Consider the following 22,668-nt stretch of genomic DNA (forward strand, 5'->3'; position numbering starts at 1 on the left):
ATTCAATATTAAATGTTGTTTAATTTAAATTCACTTATCTGGGATGATATTTTTTTTCCTTAACACTTAATCATCCATCATTCCATCAAATTATTAAATGTTGAAAATAAAATTCTGATATCCAGAATATTATCTAAAATGTAGACCATTGCCCCTTTAAAAAATGACAAGGTCTAGAAAAAAAACATTTTAGTAACAAAGAAAGAAAGCCTTTCAATTTGTGAAGCCACTATAAATCTATGATTAGTGTTGTGAGCAGTTCTGATGTAGCAAATCTGTAAGGTCTTTGATCGCTTTCGTTGGGAGCCACCAAAACAGTTGCACAGTGCTGAGTGAAACACTCTAGAAGCCATGTTAAATCTTCTTTCCTTTTTAGCATGAAACCTACTGTAGTTCAGTATTACTACAGTACCAATGTTCCACACACAAGGACAGAGAAAGCTGCTACAGCTCTGCAAAAAACTCCTGTTGGAAGTCTGCATTCAAAACGTTATTTATTTAGAAAATAAGCACTTGATGTAACTTGCTTCTGATAAAATAATTCATGGAACAAACTAACGTTTCTAATAACTAACTAGGAATCGTGTGGCAAAAGTAGATTCAAGGCTGATCAATAGAAGCCTTGGGGTTTATGTACCTTGGTCAAGGCCACTAGATTAGTATAGGTATAGTGCAAATATGACTTGTCTTCTCACCCACCCAAGCTCCTACAGCACATTTTGTGTATCTAGTCTCATTAATATGATTATCAAAACAGCCTTCAGGCAGCAAGGATGCAGAACAGCCCTTTATAACACTCAGTGGACACTAGATTCTGTCAAGACTTCAAGAACACAATGGAAATGTTTTTTGCTTTTAATGTTTTTTTTTTTTGGTATGTGAAATGAGGTTAAAAATCTATAATGCAAAACAGGGAGCATAATATTACAATATCCAGCAGAGTAATTTTTGATCTACAGTAAACATGAAATCCAATTATAATAAAGTTATTGACATCCATCTTGCTGTTCTTCAAATATTAAATTAAAAGGCCAAACACATGCATTCTTTTATGAGAAGATTTACACATGGGTTTCATATGAAGCATCAGTGGTGAAAGATGAATCATTAACTGGAGCCAAAATCTGTTGTAAAACAGCAAATCACATTACACTTTCAACCATTCATAGCAACTCAGGTTTTATGCACATTTTTTCCTGTGACAAATTAATGTTAATGTTACTTTTAGTTTTACATTATAGTATTTGATGTGTTGAAAAAGGTACTGTACACAGACAGTAAGTGCAAGTACTGTAAATGAAAATAACTTTGAAGGTCACAAAGTGAAATGGAATAATCCCCACGTTGTACATGATGCCAGTGGGCAAAGTCGATCAAACAAACTAGCCTTGCCTAGTAAACAGGCCCCAAGATCTGAATCTTTGGTTCACTTATTTATTATGATTGGAGAATCAACACAATACTCCAACACAGTAGTGTGCAAATCTTGGATAAAAATTATTTCCGTAATTCCGGAATTATCTCATTTTTGTTCTTGACTGGAGAACAAGTAGAGGTGAATTTCATGTTCAAAGAAAAAAAACAAAGAGTGAAGCACACAATATTTGGGCTTTCAAGACTTCTTCAGATTATTTTCTGGAAAGGATTTAACCTCCACTTGTTCCTTGGTTCCAAAACTCTCAGTATATCTGTCATTGCACAACATTACTAATATTTTTTTTTGTAAGTTACATCTTTCTAGACTTACTAGAGTACTAGAGTATTTAGTACAGTACTAGATTTGAGTCACTAGAATTGCAAAATATAAAAAATACTGTATATACTGTATCTATGTTATGTATTTTTAGTGATTATGATTTCCTTTAATCTAACACCATTACTGATCCACTGCAAGAGTAAAAAAAGTAAAATGGTTTTACAGTTTTAAGTGATTTTTTAAAGTTTTAATGACATTTAAATCTCACACTTTTCAAATGCCTTGCATGTTGTAAAACCTTAACTTAAGTGAATCATTTGCAGTCTCCCTTGTGTTCTATAATCTATGTGTTTTGGTGCCTTTGGCTTCAATTAACAGATCTTAAAACACAAAAAAATGTAACAGTGCATTATTGTCATGTATCCTGTCAAGCTTTACATCGGTTAAATTGCTAAAAACAAATATTTGCAGAATATAAGTGCAGTCAATTGATTAAACAAAACAAAAATAAAAAAATCTGTATATTGTTACATTCCCGTATCATTACAGTATCATATTAATTAAGCATTCAGACTTTCAAATGTTGATGAATTTATCTCTGGACTGAATGTATACTGTTGATCAGTACTCAAATTCAGTTAATTGCAAAATATTTCTACCTGGACTACAAACATTATTATTGTTGTTTTTATTATTGTGTTAATTATAAAATACAAAAATGCAGAGCTAATTGGAGCAATATTCTCTTCCATTAAAGCAAGCTTTAGCTTAATCATATTACAAAATGATAGTACCTCAAGAAAATGTAATACTGAAATTAGCATTATGTTATGTTTAGATTTGTATTTACAGCTACTGTATCTTATATCCAATATACTGTATTATTTATGTCATTGTAAACAATGCTCATTGCTTACAATTTTATATTCTTGTTTCATTTTGAAAGAAAAAATCAGCAGGCTAGCTTATGTACATTCAGCCAACATTGTAAAATGCAATACTACGTAGTTATGGTACTCCAAGAGCTACAAAAAGAAAGATTTCCCACTTACAGATGTCTAAATTATGAGAGGCAGGAGGTTTACTTGCCCAAAGCCAGATATCGAATTCTTAATCAATAATACCCATGCAGAAGACATTAAATTATCTATTCCAATATACTTTCCTGTAGTTTGAATACTTTACCAGAGGAGGTGCAGTAAACCTGTTAATTCAGTAGATGGCACTAGATTTTGATACTTCTTGGAAAAGGGGAAAAAGCTTTTAAAAATTACTGCAGGAAAATATTTATTTTTTGGTGATATCTATGTAACATACAAATAACTATTGCAATAAGGCATATTCTGGTGTTCTGACACAAACTGAACAGGTCTCATGTCTACATTCAGGATTAAATTAATGTTTTCAACATTAAAAAATAATGTAAAAATAATAATGAATACAAAATAAAATGCCCCTTTCACTTTTCAACAGCAAAAGGATTGAGTTTTGCTTTTAAATAACCCAAACCATAATTTAAAAGTATAATATTAGGATGACTTACATTTGAACTTAAATGATAAATCAATTATGTATCAATTATGATATATCAATTAGTGCTTTCAAATGATGGGAATAATCCTAACTTGTAATTTAATTCAGGATTTAAATTCTTTTAACAATATTACACATTTAAACACCCTTAGTTTTAATACGGAGATAACCTAACAGGGGAATTAATCTTAAAATTGTAAGGGTTATAGCAACACACAGTCACTTCCACAAGCACGGGTTGAAAGGCAGGACTATACCCTGGGTGGGATATTAGTGCATCTCAGGGCACGCATACTCAAACACACAGGGACAATTCAGAGATTCAAATTAACCTACTTAGCATGTTTTGGGAGGTGAAAGATAACCCACACGAACAGAGGAAGAGCATGGCACACTCTACACAGGGGGTACGCAAGTCTAGGACAGAACCCTAGAGCCCATGAGTTGTGAGGCAAGAACTTAATTTAAACAAAATGATTATATGTATCATAAGGTCTGATAGACAGTTAGGTGTAGCCACCTGTTACAATATGTGAACAATAAATATATACAGTATATATATATAATTGTGCACTAGAAAGAGACAAGATCCAGTAAGCAATAGAGAAATGAAATAGTGAAATACACCTTTTTACTGATGGTTCCTCATGTCCTCTCACATGACTTCAGGGATGTAGCTATACACTGTTAAAAGTACATAAAGTTAAGTGACTATAAACGGAATTAGAATGTTTTACCTGTCTAATAGTTATGCTTTAGCTTCAAGCATTTTTCAGAAAAGATTTGACACTGACAAATTATTCTATAACATGACTTTAGAAGCAAATGTTGCTATTATGATGAATATGCACTAACTGTATATCTCAACATTACACACTATTCCAGAGTGAAGTCTCAGACTATTAAGAACCCTTCCTGTCTCTTTTTTCTATAATTTGATCCAAAAAAGCATTAGGTGAAATCAGGAAAACAACTGTAAACAAAACTTTTTTAATGAAACAGACATATAACAAATAATTGATTACAACACAGATTGACATTTTCATACTTTTAGTTGCAGATTTTTAGTTGTCTCATTTTAAAGTCTTACCTCTACCACTATGAAAACACAGTAATCATACAAAAGTCACTTCATGTCACTGTGATGTAAGTACTGTATGCTACAATAATTCACTGCAATAATGCACTGTAATTATTGCAATTGTTACAGTTACATTACAAATAGTTAGCCCTTTTAAAATTGAAATGCACTTCAATCTGTAATTCTTATTAATTTTCAGGTCGTGTCATACCAATACATCAATAAGCACCAGTTCCACATGTTCACATGTGCACATACTGTACAGTCCAACCCATGTCCAACCCGCCCTCTCTCCACAGTCCCTGCTTCACAACTCAAGAAGAGTGACAATCTGTAAAGATGCTAAAAACAGATGACAAAAGGTGGTCACAACTGGAAAAGTAAATGAAAAAAAGAGGCAGCACTTCAGTTATGAAGCATTCCTTTCACAAAGCCTCCAAGCACTGCCTTGTAACAAGAGAGTAAACATCTGCTGAGCTGGAGCTCAAGGCTGGAACAGTACTGTGTAAGGGTGCAGCTTCCCATATAAAAAGGATATTAATTTGCAATTTAAACTCAGACAATTCATGGTTATTGGAAAATCATTGTTGCTTTATTGTAGTTGCAAATCTATGCAAATAAACCATACAAATCATGAATCATGAATTTGTAAGCAACTGCAAGAGCAGGAAATGTCTCTAATTAACGTCTACCAGCGAATGCTTTATATTTTGCATAAAAGGCTTACTGCATGCCCTGCTTAAACTGTTATAAGCAACCCCTTTTACTCTGACAGAATGACTCCAGTGGAAGAGACACGTTGGAAGACATCCTAACTATAGTTGCAGGTGTGCTGAGTACCTACAGTACCTCTAAAATAAAGGGGTAAAACAGCATTCTTATGTTCTGAAATAAGGTTAAGCAAATCCATAAAAATGTATATAAAATTATAAACACAAAATTTATACATACTTGCGGACTATAATTATTTGTTAATGGTGTATTATACATAAGAAATAAACCAATTACATATTATAAAAGAACCTTAGGTTCCAACTCCGTATGTTTTATGTAAATAAAGAACCGCATTCCTTATACACAGAGGTACTGTACAGTAGCTTAAAATGACGGTAAGCTTCCATAACTAATATATCCTATATTATTAATATATATGATATATTATATATACTAGTATATCATCATTCAAATTATGTTAGAACAGCCCTTCTTTTCTTTCACATTTGATTGATATACAGTTTTTTTTATATATTACTTCCTTTGCAGAAGACATTTGACAATTCCAGAACTGTAGGAAGAAAACAAATAACACCTGAAGTGTAAACTGTTGATGACCGACAGATTGCTTACAAGTTATCAACATAATTAATTATATAAATGATAAATCAGTGATATTTAATTTTGACAATTAAAATCTGAAATATTAATTGAAACAAACATTAATTTGAGCATGAGCATGCTATTAATGTTAGAAATAAAAAGAAGGGAGAGGTGAAGGTAAATATGAACAACTTAAATGATTCTCACAATGTAATTTCACAGTGTTTTTGCACAAATTTAATTGTTCTAATTTATTTATTCTAAATAAAACTATTGACACAGGATTATTTAAAATATATTTTAATAACACACCCTTCCTGCAAGCAGGCTTTTAGGTCAATGATACCCTATATGAATATCTAGCGTAAATAATTAATGATCACCAAAATAAAAATCAGGAGCAGGGCTACTTAAAAATTTAAATACTTAAAGATGTAAAACAGATGTTGGTTTAAAAATACAGAACCTGTACATTTAGACAATGAATGACTATTTTTCAAGCCTTCCTGTAAGTATGCCAGCTATTTAAACCTTTTAAATTCTAGTCTCTATGCAAAACTCAGTGTAATAAGTATGGTATGTTTAATTGTATTTTTTTCTTCTGAAAAACAATGGTAACTCCTACTTTGCTCTGCACTGCGGCAGTGAGTTAAATATTTAAAAAGTGCTCTTTCAGTTTAAGAGGACTGTTTGCATTCAGAGCCAAGAAGTGCAATGGGTGCATTTTGGAACACAATTACTTTGTTTAAAATGTAAAGAATGCTTTAAGAAACATAATATTTATTTCTTGACACTTTCTTGAAGGCCTGTAGATATACTGTAGAACAGCAAAACAAAAAGCTCGCAGAAAATTTGGGATCCAAATGTCTACATTAGGTGGAGTTTGTAGGCTCCACATGTAGAGTGATGGAAAACACAGATTATTTCAGTGAAAGTACAGCAACAATGTAGCCTGGTGCTTTGTTTCCAGTTTTCAAAGGCGTTTGTTCTTTGATAAGGCCCCGGAAATTGTTAGCGACATGCTGGTGGGAACCTATGGAAAAGAATACACTTTCTATCAATTGTGTTGTTCTTATCCCCAGAGCAGTGGCAGTGGGTGTGGGAATAACGTGCATTCTGTGTGCTGTTACACTGAGATAGCATTCAGAGCCTAGGGCAGAGAACAGTTAGCATTCAGGCTAGGGAACCGGAGGCTATATGCAGTTGTATTGTACGTAAAGATGGACAATGTAACACTATATTTGGTTTAACAACAAAGAAATGCAGCAAGATTTGATAGTGAGGGTTTGGCAGGAAGGCTGGTAGTGTGTTTATGTGTGTGGGTGTGTATGTGTGTGAAGGCATTTTGGAAACGGCTGCATTATATGCTATTTTAGTTCACTGCCAAACTCAACAGCACGACCTCTACACTAATGACCACTGCACACCTGATTGATTGGTCAGCATTATGAATGGCAAACCCCCCCCCACATACACACACACTCGCACAAATGTTTCAGCTGATAAGTCAGATCTCCGCACACGAATGCCTGGCATTTTCCACACAGAATATTCAGTTGCAAATGGCTCAGTGGAATAGAAAATAAGACTGCTCCAAAGAAGATGGAAATCCCAGAAATCTATTAATCATTTGGAGGCAAGCTCCTAAATCTCTAACCTGTAGAGGGAATATCAGTTTTAAACAGTTTGATTCTTTAAAGTCTTTATGGCATTAAGGCAACTCTGACAATTGCCAGATACATTATTATGAATGGGCTGGAGTACAGGCAATGTTTGATCTACAGTGCCCACAGTAAGCTTCACTAGCACTACAGCCCTGAAGGCATGCTGAGTAGGATTTTATAAAAATAGACAATACTCTAGTCCTGGGCGTAGTGCGCTCCTCATTTCCTTCTAAATAGATGTAAAAGACTTTACTATACCAATAAAGTAAATAGTTTAATCTTCAAATCAAACAATGCTGTAATACCTTGTCTTGTGAAATACAAAAGCACTATGTCTCAAGCTTAAAATTAAAACTGCAGTCTTAAAATGGCTGGTACAGAACTGAGATTTACAATTTCATTTACAATTTTATCCTTTCCCTCGACCCAAATAAGAGATTTTAAAGAAAATCATCTTTTAGAAATGAATGAAGTACTGTAAAAATACAAATTAAAACACCTTATTACAGACTAGACCAAGGAGTGATGGAGGTAATTCTGGGAGGTTGTACTGTGACTGAGAAAGGTCACACCACAAAACCTGAAAACTCAGAAACTATCTCTGCAAATCCCTCAGTCTTAAATACTTAAATAGTCTTGAATTTATTAAAAAAAGCTACTAGTTTTTAAAGCAATTTTTCCAATAGTTGAAATGGAAATATTCTGGATCTGCAAACATGGTACACAAATACTGATAGGAAAGTGTGGATCATTTGGGTAAAGAAATACTGTACAGAAGCATTTCATAAAATAACTCCGGCTACTAGGGGTTTTCTTTTAATGAAGTAATTGACATTTATACAGTAGATAATTGTGGGTATCTGATGACTTATTTAGAACATATTAATGCTGGATAAGTGGTTACAGTAGCAAGTGCTATTATTGCTTTTAGGAAGCAAGGGGTTTTCAAGCTTTATACATGTTTATGAAGGCAAATTCAAGAGCAGTACTTAAACCACAAAAACGATGCAACTTAATAAAAAAATCTGAAAATCGTGCATACACCAGTGGGATACAGTAATTATGGAGAATACAGGATTTATCTTCATGGAATTAATTAAATGGTCCAATTTTATTAGCTTCTGAAGTTGATTTTCCACTGGAATCACTGTTTAAATCTTGATTATTAATGGGGACAGATAACTTTCTGAAGTCTGCATTTATTTTGTAGTAAATCATTTATGCATGGTGATCATTTTGGCTGCTGTATGAGCAAGTTTTGAGGAAGACTGACAGACAACTGTCATGTAATGGCATATATACTGTATATACAGTACAACACAGTATACAGTACTGTATAAACACAACGTACTGTATGTAATGTACACTGCTCTGCAAAATTCTTACATATCTTAGGCACAGTCCGGAGTTACAGTATACTGTATGTATGATGTGAGCATCAACAACTGAAAGCCTGAAGTAGTTTATTTCTGCTATTATAAACGCTTTGACGGCAATTAATACAGCTTAGTGTGAGTGAGAAGCAACCGAGCTTGTCTATGCAATCTTTAATTCACATCCATTTTTTTAATCTTCAGAAACTTCATCACAACAACGCAAGGCAAGTAATACAGGAGAAGCCAATATGAAATGCTCTAGCAGCTAATCAATCCTATTTTCCAATGAAATGTAATTGCCTCATTATCAGATATTCTCCATCTTTGGCATCATTTTGTTCCTCTACACACCCATAAAGCTAAAATGCTACTTTTTGTACTTTAAGAAATATCTAAAATGTCATTATATCATCATATAATTGTTTCAATAAAAAGGAGAAACACTGAGTGAAGGAACAGAGAAACACAACATATCTGAATATCTTTAAATTGCAAAAGGAATAAAGAACTAGCAAAATAGTTAACTGAACCATGAATTACATTGTACTGTACATTAAACAAAAATGTATGTTTTAGGTACCCAGACTAAAACTATTAAAAGTATATAGGCTTATTTCAAGGATGTGTGTTTTCAGGTTTTTTTAATATTAACAATAACACACTTGCCTGCCTTTTTAATCCGTGTTCAGATACAGTGAAGGACACAATCTATTAGTATGTAGTGAAGAAAATGTGCTATGTTTATCATCATATGCTGCATTTTGAATGAAAGTTATTTCCTTAGGGAGCAGCAAAAAGCTGAAATTATTAATTGCTGTAGAACACAAAATTATAAGCAAAATCCTTGTAATAAATTTTTCAATAATATCAGATTATTAATTTAACATTCTGCCCTATTTTCTGGTATAAAATCAAAGAACTAAGTTTTAATGTCGAGCAGATATGATTTTTTAAACACAGGGGAATTGAAATCAATAATATATTTTTCATGTTTTGAAGAACTACAGGTTTTCAAAGCACTACTAGTTAAGGACAATAGAAAATGCATAAATGGCCTAAAAACATGAATAAGTAAGTATTTGCTTGAATTGTACAGCATTTGTAAATAATCAGACACCATTAAAACATTTAGTAGATTTTTACTCTTTTCATGGAAAAAATACTGCGTTTAGAGAGATATACTGTAGCATGGGCATTGTCCACTAATACAAATATATGATATACAAGCAAAATATACATATTTGCCATTAATTCATTGTCAGCCTTCAAATCAAGGTAAAAGTTTTATTACTGTAGCAACTGTATTGATTTGTTCCACAATTTGGATTTCTTTAATGGCTCTTTAAAATACAGCAATTAAACCAACTGCACCTATTAATTGTACAGTAAGTGTGCATTTTTTTATTTGAGCCATATACTGTATTAGGTCTCCCCATATTTACTTTTAATGTTTCAATTAAGAGTCACAAGGCATAATATGTCATTAGCAATCATTTTACATAATCTATTTCTTCAAAACACAAGAAGAAAGAATAATATTGTATGCATTTACTGTGAAATCTAGTCAGTGTTTGTACAGTATATTTTAATATAGGCATTTTAATGGAGAAATTTCAAAGAAATCTCAAAGTAAAACCTAAAGTTCCCCACAATTTTAGAGAGAGAGAAACTGTAATCCTTTGTTAATCAGTTTCTTTACTGACAATATATTAGGTTGGATTAATAAGCAAAGAAAGTCATGTTTGTCTTCTTGGAAGAAAATTTGTAATCAAAATGATAATTCTCTTCTGCTCAAAGCCACAGCATTCTGTATTACTCTTTTCCTGAATTAAAGAAAATCATCTCAGATCGTGCCATCCTCATTATTTTGCTGCTATAAAAATGAATCCACAGATTCCTCCAACTGCAGACTGTTATGGCAGCATCATCGGTCCCCACTGTACCAACAAACATTCACACATTCAGCTGTCAAGCAAATACCCTTCACTGAAAAGGCAATGCAGGAAGTTGAAATGTTTCCCTGATGAGCCATTGGCATATTCAAAAATCAGAAAAAAAGAATCACTCTCTGTAGTTCATCTCCCCCTTCTCCTCTCTCAAATCACTTGAATAATAAAAAACAAGCTTCCACTCAGTACTCCATCTTGTAAGAGCTTTAATTTGCACTTACAAGTCTTTTTTTTCAACACTCATCACAGAGTATTTATATTAGCACCTGGAATTTATATTACAGACTGCTTAGTCTCCAGTGATAAGTGCAGTTCTGACCCAAAAAAATTGACAACAATGCAATCATATGTTCCTTTTAGCAAAATACTAGTTCATCTAGACATTAGTTAATGAGAATGTATTAAAAGTGAGAGAAAAGCTTCATATGTAAGATACACAGCTTATATCTGGAATTGCTGCTGCTATCATCTGTACATTGTACATTCACTATGAATTTAGGTATCGCCAGGAAGAAAATGTGGTATTCTGTATATATGCAGACAGTATAAGTAAATGCAAATTGTAACAGTATTTCCACCTGAATTTAAATGTTCTATACAAGGATTTTTAAGCTGCTGTGGTAGTTACACTTTCAAAGTAACTAATCAAGTAAAAACTGAATGATGATAACATTTTAGCATACAGAAGAGCTCAACTAACCTTGCTTTTACAATAGCTTGTAATCTTTCTTTGTCATGCTGGGTAGTAGCTTCCCCATGTCAGTGCAGTTATACCACTTACAGTATAAACGGTTTCCCCATGAAACAGTCCGTAGTCCTTCCCTTTACCCTAGAATATACAGTACCTCAGCACACTGAAAGCTGGGCTGTGGGGGCTAGTTCATAGCAGCCTTACCACCTGGTGGTGTGATCTCAGAAGCTGAAATAAGCCTGGACAGTATTACAATGGAAAAACAATACTGTATACGCTGCGTTAAGTAGTGCTGGTGGACCATTAGGTGGCACTCCTCCTTTTAGACCAGAATTTCCAAATGAATGGGGATAGGGAATACTGTTCTAGGAGTCTCCACTTTTCAGTTAAACCAAGGTCCTGGCTGGCTGTCATTGCTGCACAGACACCATAAGAGCAGGGGTATAAATCATAAGAGAAGAGATAAGATCACTTTATTGGCCATATTCAGTTTCTTGTGTTAGGAATTTGTCTTTTTCACATACCCCAGCTTGCTCTCCATGAGACACACAGACAGGGAGAGAAGCTTGGGGTCAGAGCGCAGGGTCAGCCATTTATATGGCGCCCCTGGAGCAGTTGGTGTTTGCTCAGGGGCCCAACGGAGTAGGATTCCTCTGCCGGCCGCAGGACACAAACCCGCAACCTTCTAGCCACAGGTGCAGATCCTTAGCCACAGAGCCACCTTTGTATCCTCACTAAATTGCACTCAGAGTTTAACCAAACTAACCTCTCCCATTTTCCCTCTTACTTTAATGAGTCATGTAAATTCTGATTCTTTCACCTACTTTGCTGCGAGAGCTGCCACAAACCACCTGGAGTGGGTACTGAAGTTCAGTGCTAGATGAAGTGGCTCCCCTCCTCTTTGTGAAAGGCTTTAGGACACTTTGGACTGCCAAACATTAGACAAATACCATCTTTTATTACTATCAGCCTTTTATCCAGCCTACAGTCCTTTCTCTACCATAAGGTAGTCTGAAGTACATTTACAGTAGATATGATTTCAATCCCAGTATTGCTGAAACAAATACTTTTCAACTAAGGCAAGCTACAAGAAGCCTACAGGTGGATCTGGCCCAAAACAATAATGCTGCCTGAGAGAATGATTCAGTTACATCTGCAGGTACTTTCTTTTCAGTTGTGGGAATAACGTGCGCTACACCATCACTTTCTCATTACAGACAAGAGTTACAGTATCTCTCTCCTCGCCAGACAAAATGATGTTGACGACCAAAGGTTCTAGCTTCTGGAAGTGCTTTCTGGCAAAGCTAGTTTCTCTTTGTGTTGGCTTTGTTGATGGCTCCTTTCTGTCTCCAGCACTCACTTTTCTATCTGTCCTGACCTTGACAACAGTGGTGCATTTTTGCTTCATGGTGATGCTTTACTTCTCTTTGCCAATCATCACTGCTCATTTTATTTTTCGTACTTTTGTACTGCAGAGTGTTCATTCTACTACAGTATTTGCTTTTGTTATCTCATTTGTCCCTGGTTCTCACCTTCAAGCGCTGTTTTTTTCAGTATTCTGAGGTAAAAAGACAAAGTATTCTGATTCAAATACGAACCTCTGTGTGATCTGTTTGCAAGACTTCACTTAATATCTGACAAGAACATTCTAAAGAAATATTCTCTTCAGTAATTAGATTATCTATCTTTCAAACAAACAATACTACATAAACAGGACTGCTAAAAAAAAATTGATAAAGAGATAAGTGATTCAAGTGATTTGCTATAGTTTGGAGGAGGCTTCATGGGGGTATGCAAATAAAACAATAAATTAGGGTTTCGTGATTAACAGGATAAGAGTTCTTACCTGGTGCTCTTTTAACAAAAAAGGAATCCTATTAAATTGAGAAGGGGAAAATATGCTGATATGCTATCAAAATGATGTACCGTATTACAGGAGATGCATTTGCATTTTCTGTAAACAGGAAATTCTATCTTGTCCATTTTATTGTACTGCTCTAAACAGAAACTACTAAATTATGTAGACATCTGTGTATAATACTTCTCAAACTGTTTGTTCCAAAGCATAAATAGGTATTACAGTGTTTAAATTACTTTTTTTAGTTGAATGAAGACATAAAAAAATAATTTGAATAGCAGGGGCCAAAAACAATGCTTACACAGCACTTGAGCTGTTTTTATTGTGTTTTCTATGAAAATACCACAAGTCCTGGATTTGTTGGTCATGAAAAAAGAATTGAAAATGTTTAACCATTTCAAAACAAATGTACTGTAACCCTACAGCATGAGGCTTTTCAAAAACTATTGTTCCTCTTTTAATTGCTTTAGCATTAAATGTCCATAAATGTTTTAATAAATGGCATCTTCTCAGAATTAGTATAGCCTTAACACAGTGTATAGAGTTACCTAGAAAAGTTTCCATATTTCTAGTTTAAAACCCCTTAATAAAAAGGCACAGAAAGAGTAATGCTACAGCATAATCGTCTATTGAAATTGTTTTTAATTTGTACAGTATCTGCTCCAACTCCATGTGAAATTGACCAAACTTAAAAATCTGAGGAACAGAATTATTCTTGCAGTCAAGACAGGACTGCTACAAAATTGACTCATGTTTAGGGACTTCAAATAATATACATCACTAACAGATTAAATGTATTATTTTAAATTGTCAGATGTTTTCACATAATAAGCAAAAATAATCTATTTACTGTGATAAATTCACTTATGTCTAAGTAACATACAGAAGTAGAGCAAACATGAGATTTTCTGAGCAGTACACACAGCCCATGCAATCGTATTTCTCCCTTTTTGACCAAACACTGAAGTCTTCCTGGGCTCAACATAGTCTCATAATCTCCAATGACCAGATTATGGAATTTTATAGTTATTTCAAAAGATACTGCCACTCATGAGAAGAAGTTTGTGTTTAAATTTCTCCTGTTACAGTGATATATCTTGTAAATTGATTGGAAATATTACATGAGTGGAAATTATTTTAAAAAATTGTGAGTTAATTTATATAAATATCACTCTGAGAAAACAGTTCCGATTACATAAGAACAAGACATTTCACTAAATAAAAGTTGAACACTAGGTATAATGTGAGGGTGGCAAAGTGTTCCATTTCTTATAAATGTCTTTATTATAATTAATGGATTTTATGATGAACCACTGCATGTGTCCTGAATCTTTCTTTCCATTTTGTTCACTGCATTTTCCAACATATTAGTTAAACGTTTTATACAAAACTCAACTTTCTGCCACCTACAGTGACACCACAGTGCATTAGTTAAATTGGTATTTTATTTATTTATTTTCTTGTGCATGCACATTCCACCTAATTAATCTGATAGATCACAGAGGGATATGGCAGTATAGGCCAAATATATCAAGGATTTAACATCAAAGATGTAACTGCTCTATGATTTTTATTTTTAGTGTGCATTGGAAAAAATAAATAAGGCTGATGGTCAGATAAAAAAAATTAAAAATTATAACAACCCTATCAAGTAGTTTTAGATTCCTAATATATTGGCATGAAACCCTTGATAAATGCTTTCCTGTATTTCCACACCAAAATCCTAGAACTGCATGAACAAGGTACAATATGTTGCCTTAGCACTGCTTTAATCTTTGAGTATAACAGACATACGGGGTACATGGAATATACAGTAAGTATAGTTTTTAAATCAGATGAATTTGAGTAAAGATTCAATATTTCATTCTTTGTTAATTTAGATTTGGAATGATAGGGATAGTGTCGTATTAGTAAAACACTTGTATCACAGTACTGACAATCAGGAAAACAGGGGAGCCATGCTTGTCCTCTGAAGGTGCTGAAGTGGCTATATTCAGTGCAGAGATCACAGCCCTACAGCACATGGAAGGGAATATTGAGCCATTAGTGTCAACCTGCAACAGAGCCAATAGAAAGGGCCAAAGCAACTCGGTAACACACAGATTGGCCAGCAATTCAGCCAAAGCTGTAAATGTTGCCGAGTTCATCTACCCCCTAGTGAAGCAGAGGGAAAGAAAATATCACTAATTTTGGCATTTGTTACAGGTGCTGGACACGATGGTTTAGCTGGAACACACTGGTGGTGTACTACTGCTAAGACCTCCCAGTCAGCGCTGGTACACAAAGCGCATTAATTGAAAGACGCATAATTGTTTTATGGAATAAGGAAATTAAACCTCAGCATGGTGGAGAGGTTGAGCAGATTATATTGATGTGTTAAAAGCTTTTCTTTACCAAGAAAAAGGAAACATTTTGCTACTAATCAAGAGAGAAAGCTTACAAAATACTGTATGTTGACAGTGTTTTTCCAAGAATCTATAATGTTTGGCAAGACTGGCAAACAAAAATGCCACTTGTCCAGCTTGAACATCACCTGCAAACTTAGTTTGGGAAATAAAGCCTAATGTGTTTTGACATTTAGCATCAAATTACCTTTTTATATAAAAATCCAACTGTTTTAAAATTAAATGAAAATGTTATAGTGTGCAGCTTAAGTATAGTACAGTACAGTTGTCCCTCAATTATATTGACTGTAAATTCACCAGAAAAAAAGGCTTGGCTAAACTCAGAAATATAAATTTTGTATTTGTATAAATAAATTCTTCTACAGTGTCATTTACTCTTTTCACTATAAATGATCATCTCATAAAATGGTAGAAAAAGTCTACATGATGTGGGATAAAGGTAAATGTTACCAGTTATTAAAGAGAGAATGTTCTGAAAAGAATATGTGCGAAAACACACACCAGTGTTACTTATTCCAAGATCCATAATCCTTTTAAGTATAAACCATCTTCACAATGAATGGCCTTCATTCAATAGGGAGATGTATTGCAGTTCATGGATATAATATACTGCACATCAAAAGAAACATTGTTTTCTTTTAAAAAAATGATTTTGGTATTGATTAAATGGTGTTGGTGACATTCTGATTAATTGATCATTCATGACTGGCCAATACACACTTGTGCGACTTTTGCATAATCATCTCATTAGTGTGAGAGCTGATGGAGGACAGGTGAAGGGAGTAAACTTGTTGAATGTCAAGACTGGTGCAAATCAAGACAGAAAATACAAAACTGGATACAGTAATATTCCTCACTTATCAGGAAAGCAATGCCTCAGATGCATTTGCCAACAGTGGAGCCAATTCTTCTTCTAGAACGTTTTGTGTTGACCAAAGTCTTGGATGTCAGTGAGTCTCAGGATGTGCAGAGTCATGTGCTTACTGCTGGGCAAAGTCTACCAATCATTGGACGACTAAAGAATTCTAACAGCATTTTCACTTATAGACTAAGTAAAGGAAAAGCTACTGTATTTGCAACTGTGCTGTTACATCTCCGTTTGTGTCCGTGTTTTTGTTTTGTTGGTTCTGCTTCCTGTATTCAGGTCACATTGGTCCATCACTACACCATCATTGCAGTTGTGACATCATCATCAATCAACTCCCAACCAATCAGCAACTAGATCTACAGTTTAAATACCGATGAAGCTCCGATCTCGGTCAGCTATTTGCTCAACTTCTGTTTGCTTCGGCTTGTTTTCGCATTTGTTCGCTAGTTCGCTAGTGCTAGTATTTTATTCGGTATTTCCCATTTTACCATAATCGTGCAATTGGTTCACTTGTGTCGTGTTATTGTTAACTGTGAACTTGTTGTACACCGGGGAAAAGGTACAGGTAAGGCCGTCGGGTTACATTGTGCACACGTAGGTTTGTTTTGTCTAGACACTAGGTTAGGGCCGTGTGCCACTCGTGTGTTTTGGTTCTGGTTAGTTCAGCCTAGGGAAGTTGGGGCATATGAAGACGCTAAAGACCCTTTTGATTTTTGCCAGGCTGAATTCGAACTCTGCCTTGCGATTCGTAAAACGGAGAAAGAGGTTAAGCTCAGACAGCTAACCCACTCCAAGGCCTCTAGAAAGCAACAGCAACAACCACCTAAGAGTGTAGGGCTTGGCAGGACTGTTTCCCATGTTACTGTTTCTTCCACTTACTCTGCACAGGATCTCTCTCGACTCACCTCGGAACCGTAACAGTGCCTCTACTGAAGGCCATCCTACGTGGCATCACACCACACTCGTCTTAATCGAAGAATTACAACAATTGCGTCAGAATCTGTAAATTGTATTGTTTCCACACCTAGAACAGTCATGATAAATTTCTTCATTGTGTTACTCACAATTTTAATTTCAGACATATGACAGTGGATACATTTTTTCCTTTCACTATTTTTTATTAAACAAGCCTGGAAATCATAAAATAGATTGTTTCTGTAGAGCAAACAAATCACAAGGAAAAAAAAAGACTGCCATCTCTTTGTCTTAAAGAAATTGGCCATGTGCTCTCCAAAAAATCCAGTGTCCTGCCAAGTGCACCACATATTTACTGTTTACTGCGAGCTGTTGCATATGTGGTTTTAACATACGCTCCCCTCTTCTAGTTAAATCATCTGTGGTCCCTTGGCTTTCCTCTGACATATGCAGCACTGGTACTGCCACTGCAGCTTAAATTTTTTAAGCAAAGAAAGGCATTTATATTAAATAATAATGACCATTTCAGACATTTATTTTTCTGCGTGTCTAACTGTCATTTTTCCTCTGTTTTTCCCATTTGTACTTGTTCCTCCCAGTTCCAGGTTCCTGACAGAGGTTCCCAGCATTGACATCCTTGTGAGCGAAATTGAAACACTTAAAAAGCACCTTTCTCAAATCAAATCCCCAGCAGTGCTGTGTCATAATGACCTACTGTGTAAAAACATCATCTACAATGAAGCTAAAGGTTGGTTTAGGGTCACCTACAATATAACACAGAAAGGAAACCATTTCTTGTCAGAGAATGTTTCTTTAAAACAGATTTGTTTTTGGAAGGGGAGGTGGAATTTGTTCTGAATTATTTATTTGAGAGGTAGCCAGAGTGTATCATTAATGTACGATGTTATGGGACACAGAATATAACTAGATCCATTATACAGATATTTTATTGAATAGAATAGCAGTTGTTCCTCTAACCCTAGAGGCAAATGATGAGTTGTATAAGTACAGTTTATAAAGAAAGACTGTCATGCAGGAAAATTCTGAAAAGGACCTGTCATTTCATATTTCTACAGATCACCAAAATGATATCCAATAAGTATTATTATCAGTGATTTTAAGTAATAGCAAAGAATAAAATTCTTTTTCTCTATCAACACCTAGACAAAATCCATTTCATATATTGCACACAGTTATCTACAAAATAATTACTGTATTATGGTACAATAATCATATTTATATTTAAAAGTTATACATTTACCTGCACAGATGGTCCACTTTCATTACTAAAGTTTCAAAAATATTGATTTAAAATATATCTGTTTTACCTCACACTTTTGTGTATAATATGTATAATCATTCTTAAATAGAATATATATTTGGTATTTTTATCAAAATATGCCAACATAATTGCACACTGAGAAAAATTAAAACAAAACAAATGTTGTTGGTTCCAATACTTATTTAATGCATTTTTAATGATTGTCTGTTCATACAATATACAAACCAAATAAAAGACAAGACAATATGGATGTAAAACTCTCTTTGGAGGTTAGGTAATTTTGAAGACTAACAGTTCAAACTCTTTAAATTCTGTACTAGATACAGTATACAGTACTGCATAGTGCAAAAGATCTTTCACTTGGAGATTTCTAATACATAATCAATCTTTTAAAGATCTTCTGTTTGAAGTGTATCTAAGATGGGTGTCTTGTTTTTTAAAGAGAATGTTTTTTAAATAGGATTTATCTGCATGTTTTAAATGCATTTTTGAATCAGCAAAAATGAAACAATAGGACTGTATATTAAATATTTTATAAACCGTACAGCATAGAATTTTATGTCAATCCAAAAACTGAAATCTAAAGATCAGTCTCCACTATTTATTCTATGGTGTAGGAAGCTGGTGGTGCAAAATGGCATCTGGCAATATTCCCACAACATAAAATAAAAAATGCAGGGCATTCCCATCAGACACCAATAAAGGCAACTGTTTTATAAATCGGTTTAAGGATAAAGCTGAATAGCAGACCTTCTCATGTCAGAACTATAGATCAGATGAAAGTCAGTGCCTTAAAGTATCCAAGCATGTAGCAGCAAATCTACAGTGATCTTAACTAGCAACCTGCACATTATAAGTCACTGAAAACAAACTTCTTTCAGAATGTTGAAAAGTACATAGGGACATGGAATCTTAACTGGAAAGTAAATACAAGAACAGGCTAATATGTACAGTAGACTATGCATCAATTATTTATGTCTACAACTGCACAAAATAAATATACAGTGGGGTAACATCTCTCAAATTCAAAAAATATACAGTACTCTGTCCTCAAATTTAATGTAATTTAGAAGGTTGACAGTCTCAGAAATTCTTATCATTCAAAATTCCTTTTAAATGAAGATACTTTGTTTATTAATTAAGATATTGAAAGTTTTTTAGTGAAACATATCTGCTCCATTTAGGATCTTTATTCTCACAACAACTATAAAAAGAGTGTTCATGGTACTGTTTAGAAGCCATTATACCTAAAAGATAAAATGTCTTAATAGGCACATTTACAAATACGAAGTGGGATTAGAGGAAGAGATTGTATCACCTACACGTGGAACCAAACCTGTTAGTGTCTCTGTTGCCTCAGGGGGCAAGGATTTTACTGGCATAGGACATTAACGTGTGAAACAAAAATAAGTCAGTAAGCAGACAAGAAAGACATTTGTAGAAACCAATTTATGTTTATGGGAAATTGTTGTTGTGTATGGCAGGTCATTTGTAAGACATTCCTGTGACAGACATATAAAATAAGCAAAAATGCTTGCCTACTAAATAGGAAGTTCCTACATAAAATGGAAAACCATCCCATTTACAATACTTAAATACAACGATACAATCTTTCCTTACATTAAAAATTGTAGTAAATATTTTTGCATTTATTGAGCACATCTCATGTTCTTATACACAATATTATCTTCTTAAACTTCTTAGATTACAATAATAGTGATAAGGGTGATCATTTACTTCTTTATTGTTCTTTTCAGGTTTCGTAAGATTTATTGATTATGAATATGCAGGTTACAACTACCAGGCATACGACATTGGGAATCACTTTAATGAATTTGCAGGTTGGTGGATATCTTTAATTATCACAATCACAGTACTGTATATAGTTGGAAACTGTCTCCATATAAAACCTCTTGAAAATTCACTTGAGTGTGCTGCCTTATTTCAACCTTTTTTTAATTTCATGTCTAGTGGACCACATACACACACTTCTCTTTCTGGTCCTGGATAGCACTTACTTTCTAAATAGAAGAAATGGTAAAAAAAATACTTAGAACTCAAGAAAATGTGCTTCTCTGTCCAGGAGTTACATCATTTTCAATCTATGAGCACATGATGTAGGTTTACGTTACATTTTCTACCCTTTTGTCTAAAAGCGAGAGGGTTCAGTCTGTATGTCTTCTGTACTAAATCCAAGAACAACTTTTAATGCTAGAGAAAATGAAAGGAATAGTAGCACTTGTGGTTGGAGCCCTCAGTATAATTTCTATATGTCAACCCTAAAGCTCCCACCCAAATATTTCATTTTTAGAACAAGATGACAGACATGCAGGTCCCCTCAAGCTTAAGGTCTTCATTCTTATAATTAAAGATGATTGCTGTGTTGTTACAAAAAATGAATAATAATCAAAAATACAATATTTGTCAAGTCTTCAATGTGAAGTTCACATTACACAACTAGAAGTACAAATGCAGACCAAGGTCTGACCCGAACAACTAGACTTTCATGTTAGAATCCTCTAAGTAACTTAATAAATTATTATTTTTATTGGAACGGGGTTAAATGCAATGGTTTTTCATATCTTGTTGGAAAACTATAGGGATTTGTTTGATGCAAGTTTTAAATGAATTCAGATGTCAGTTTACTCTCTCAGACAACAAAAGGGTATGTATTTCAATATACCCCTACAAGAATATCTGATCTTAAAAGCACGTGTTGGTATTAAAAATGACTTAACTGCATTTATCCAGAAAGCACCTTGCAAATCAAACAGTAAGCTGCAAGTGCGTGTTAGCAAACACATAACTGTTCAAGATATAGAGCTTAAATGCAAGTGGAAACCAAAAAAATATTGTTGGGCTTTACATGGTCCATTTTAAAAAGGTACAGAAACAAACTGAAGCCAGTCATCAATAAACATGTTTTTTTCAAGTCGCAAAGATGCAAGCAGTTTCATTTTGCAATGAACCATCTAGACAAAGTAACATAAAATTAAAATTTAAAATTAAAAGTACACATTGGTTATCCTTAACTGAAGAAAATGCATCTATGGACATTTTTTCTTTGCACCACATTCTACCAAACCCAGTAAGAGCTGACGGCTGAAGTTGCTCTAAAACCCCCGTGTGAGCAGAAGCGAACTCAATGTCATATTTATAGAGCAGAAAGGCTTCCAGAGCATTAAGTTCTAACCCAGCACTCCTGCATCTCAAGTCTAGTGATGTGATGACAGGTTGAAAGGCCTTGTGCCTGGGACATATGGCAAATGTCTTAATCTGACTGGCATTAAACTCCCATGGTGTGCAATACGTTCTCTTCCAAACACTTTTCTAATTAGTTCAGGTTAGGCTATTGAATCTGGGGCATGTCACGAGACATGCTTAGGGGCCATTTGATATGAAGAAAAAAAATGGAGAACATTGACAGGCATATGGAGCTGATCAAGAGAAAAGAGTGGTGTTGTGATTATCCCATGTCCTATTAGAAAAAAGGGCTTCTGCTGAAAAATATAATAACATAAAAACATATTTCAGTGACTGTGAACACATACTGTATACTGTATGTCAAGCATGAAATTTATTTCCTCAGCCCCATTTGCTATAATAATGTTGAAGAAAAGCATGCTGGATAATCCACACATACAATGTATTTATATGATTTTATTTTTGTTTAAATCATACTCCAGCTAATATAAACCAGTATAATTTTGATACAACAATATTCCCTGACACTATGAAAAGGCATGTTAAACGCAATTACATAAACAGTGGAAATGCATTCCGTTCTTCAAATGTTCCTTAAAGCTCAAAGTTGTTGTTCTCACCTATTTTAACACGTTAGTTTTGTTTTAATTAACAGATGTCAGGTGGTTTTAAAAATAATGGTGGCAATTATCATACAGAGAAATTCAAATAAATGTTATATTTATCACATTCACAGAAATTAAAATACTGACAGCTATGCACAGATACTGTAGTTGATTTTTTTCTCTAAAAATGATAACAGAACAATTATTTAATTTTGTCAAACGTT

At 34.1% G+C, this 22,668-nt stretch overlaps 1 protein-coding gene and 1 long non-coding RNA gene across 6 annotated transcripts in view; one reads left to right on the forward strand and one right to left on the reverse strand.

Annotated features, from left to right (window-relative positions):
• LOC107075812 (uncharacterized) overlaps window positions 1-22,668 on the reverse strand; it is a 157,102-nt gene that overhangs the window by 90,970 nt on the left and 43,464 nt on the right. The gene's annotated exons all lie outside the window — the stretch shown is intronic.
• The window catches only part of LOC102694058 (ethanolamine kinase 1-like), a 63,362-nt gene that overhangs the window by 19,794 nt on the left and 20,900 nt on the right, over window positions 1-22,668 (forward strand). For all 4 annotated transcript variants that reach the window (XR_001477330.2, XM_015338436.2, XM_015338435.2 and 1 more), the window contains exons 4-5: window positions 17,953-18,101; window positions 20,393-20,476. Coding sequence is in view for 3 of the 4 variants with exons in the window: in XM_015338436.2 (XP_015193922.1) it covers window positions 17,953-18,101; window positions 20,393-20,476 (233 nt within the window). In the remaining variant the exon portion in view is untranslated. The remainder of the gene's footprint in view (window positions 1-17,952; window positions 18,102-20,392; window positions 20,477-22,668) is intronic.

The sequence above is a fragment of the Lepisosteus oculatus genome, chromosome 21 (genome assembly GCF_040954835.1).
Source record: "Lepisosteus oculatus isolate fLepOcu1 chromosome 21, fLepOcu1.hap2, whole genome shotgun sequence".
Taxonomy (NCBI): Eukaryota; Metazoa; Chordata; class Actinopteri; order Semionotiformes; family Lepisosteidae; genus Lepisosteus; species Lepisosteus oculatus.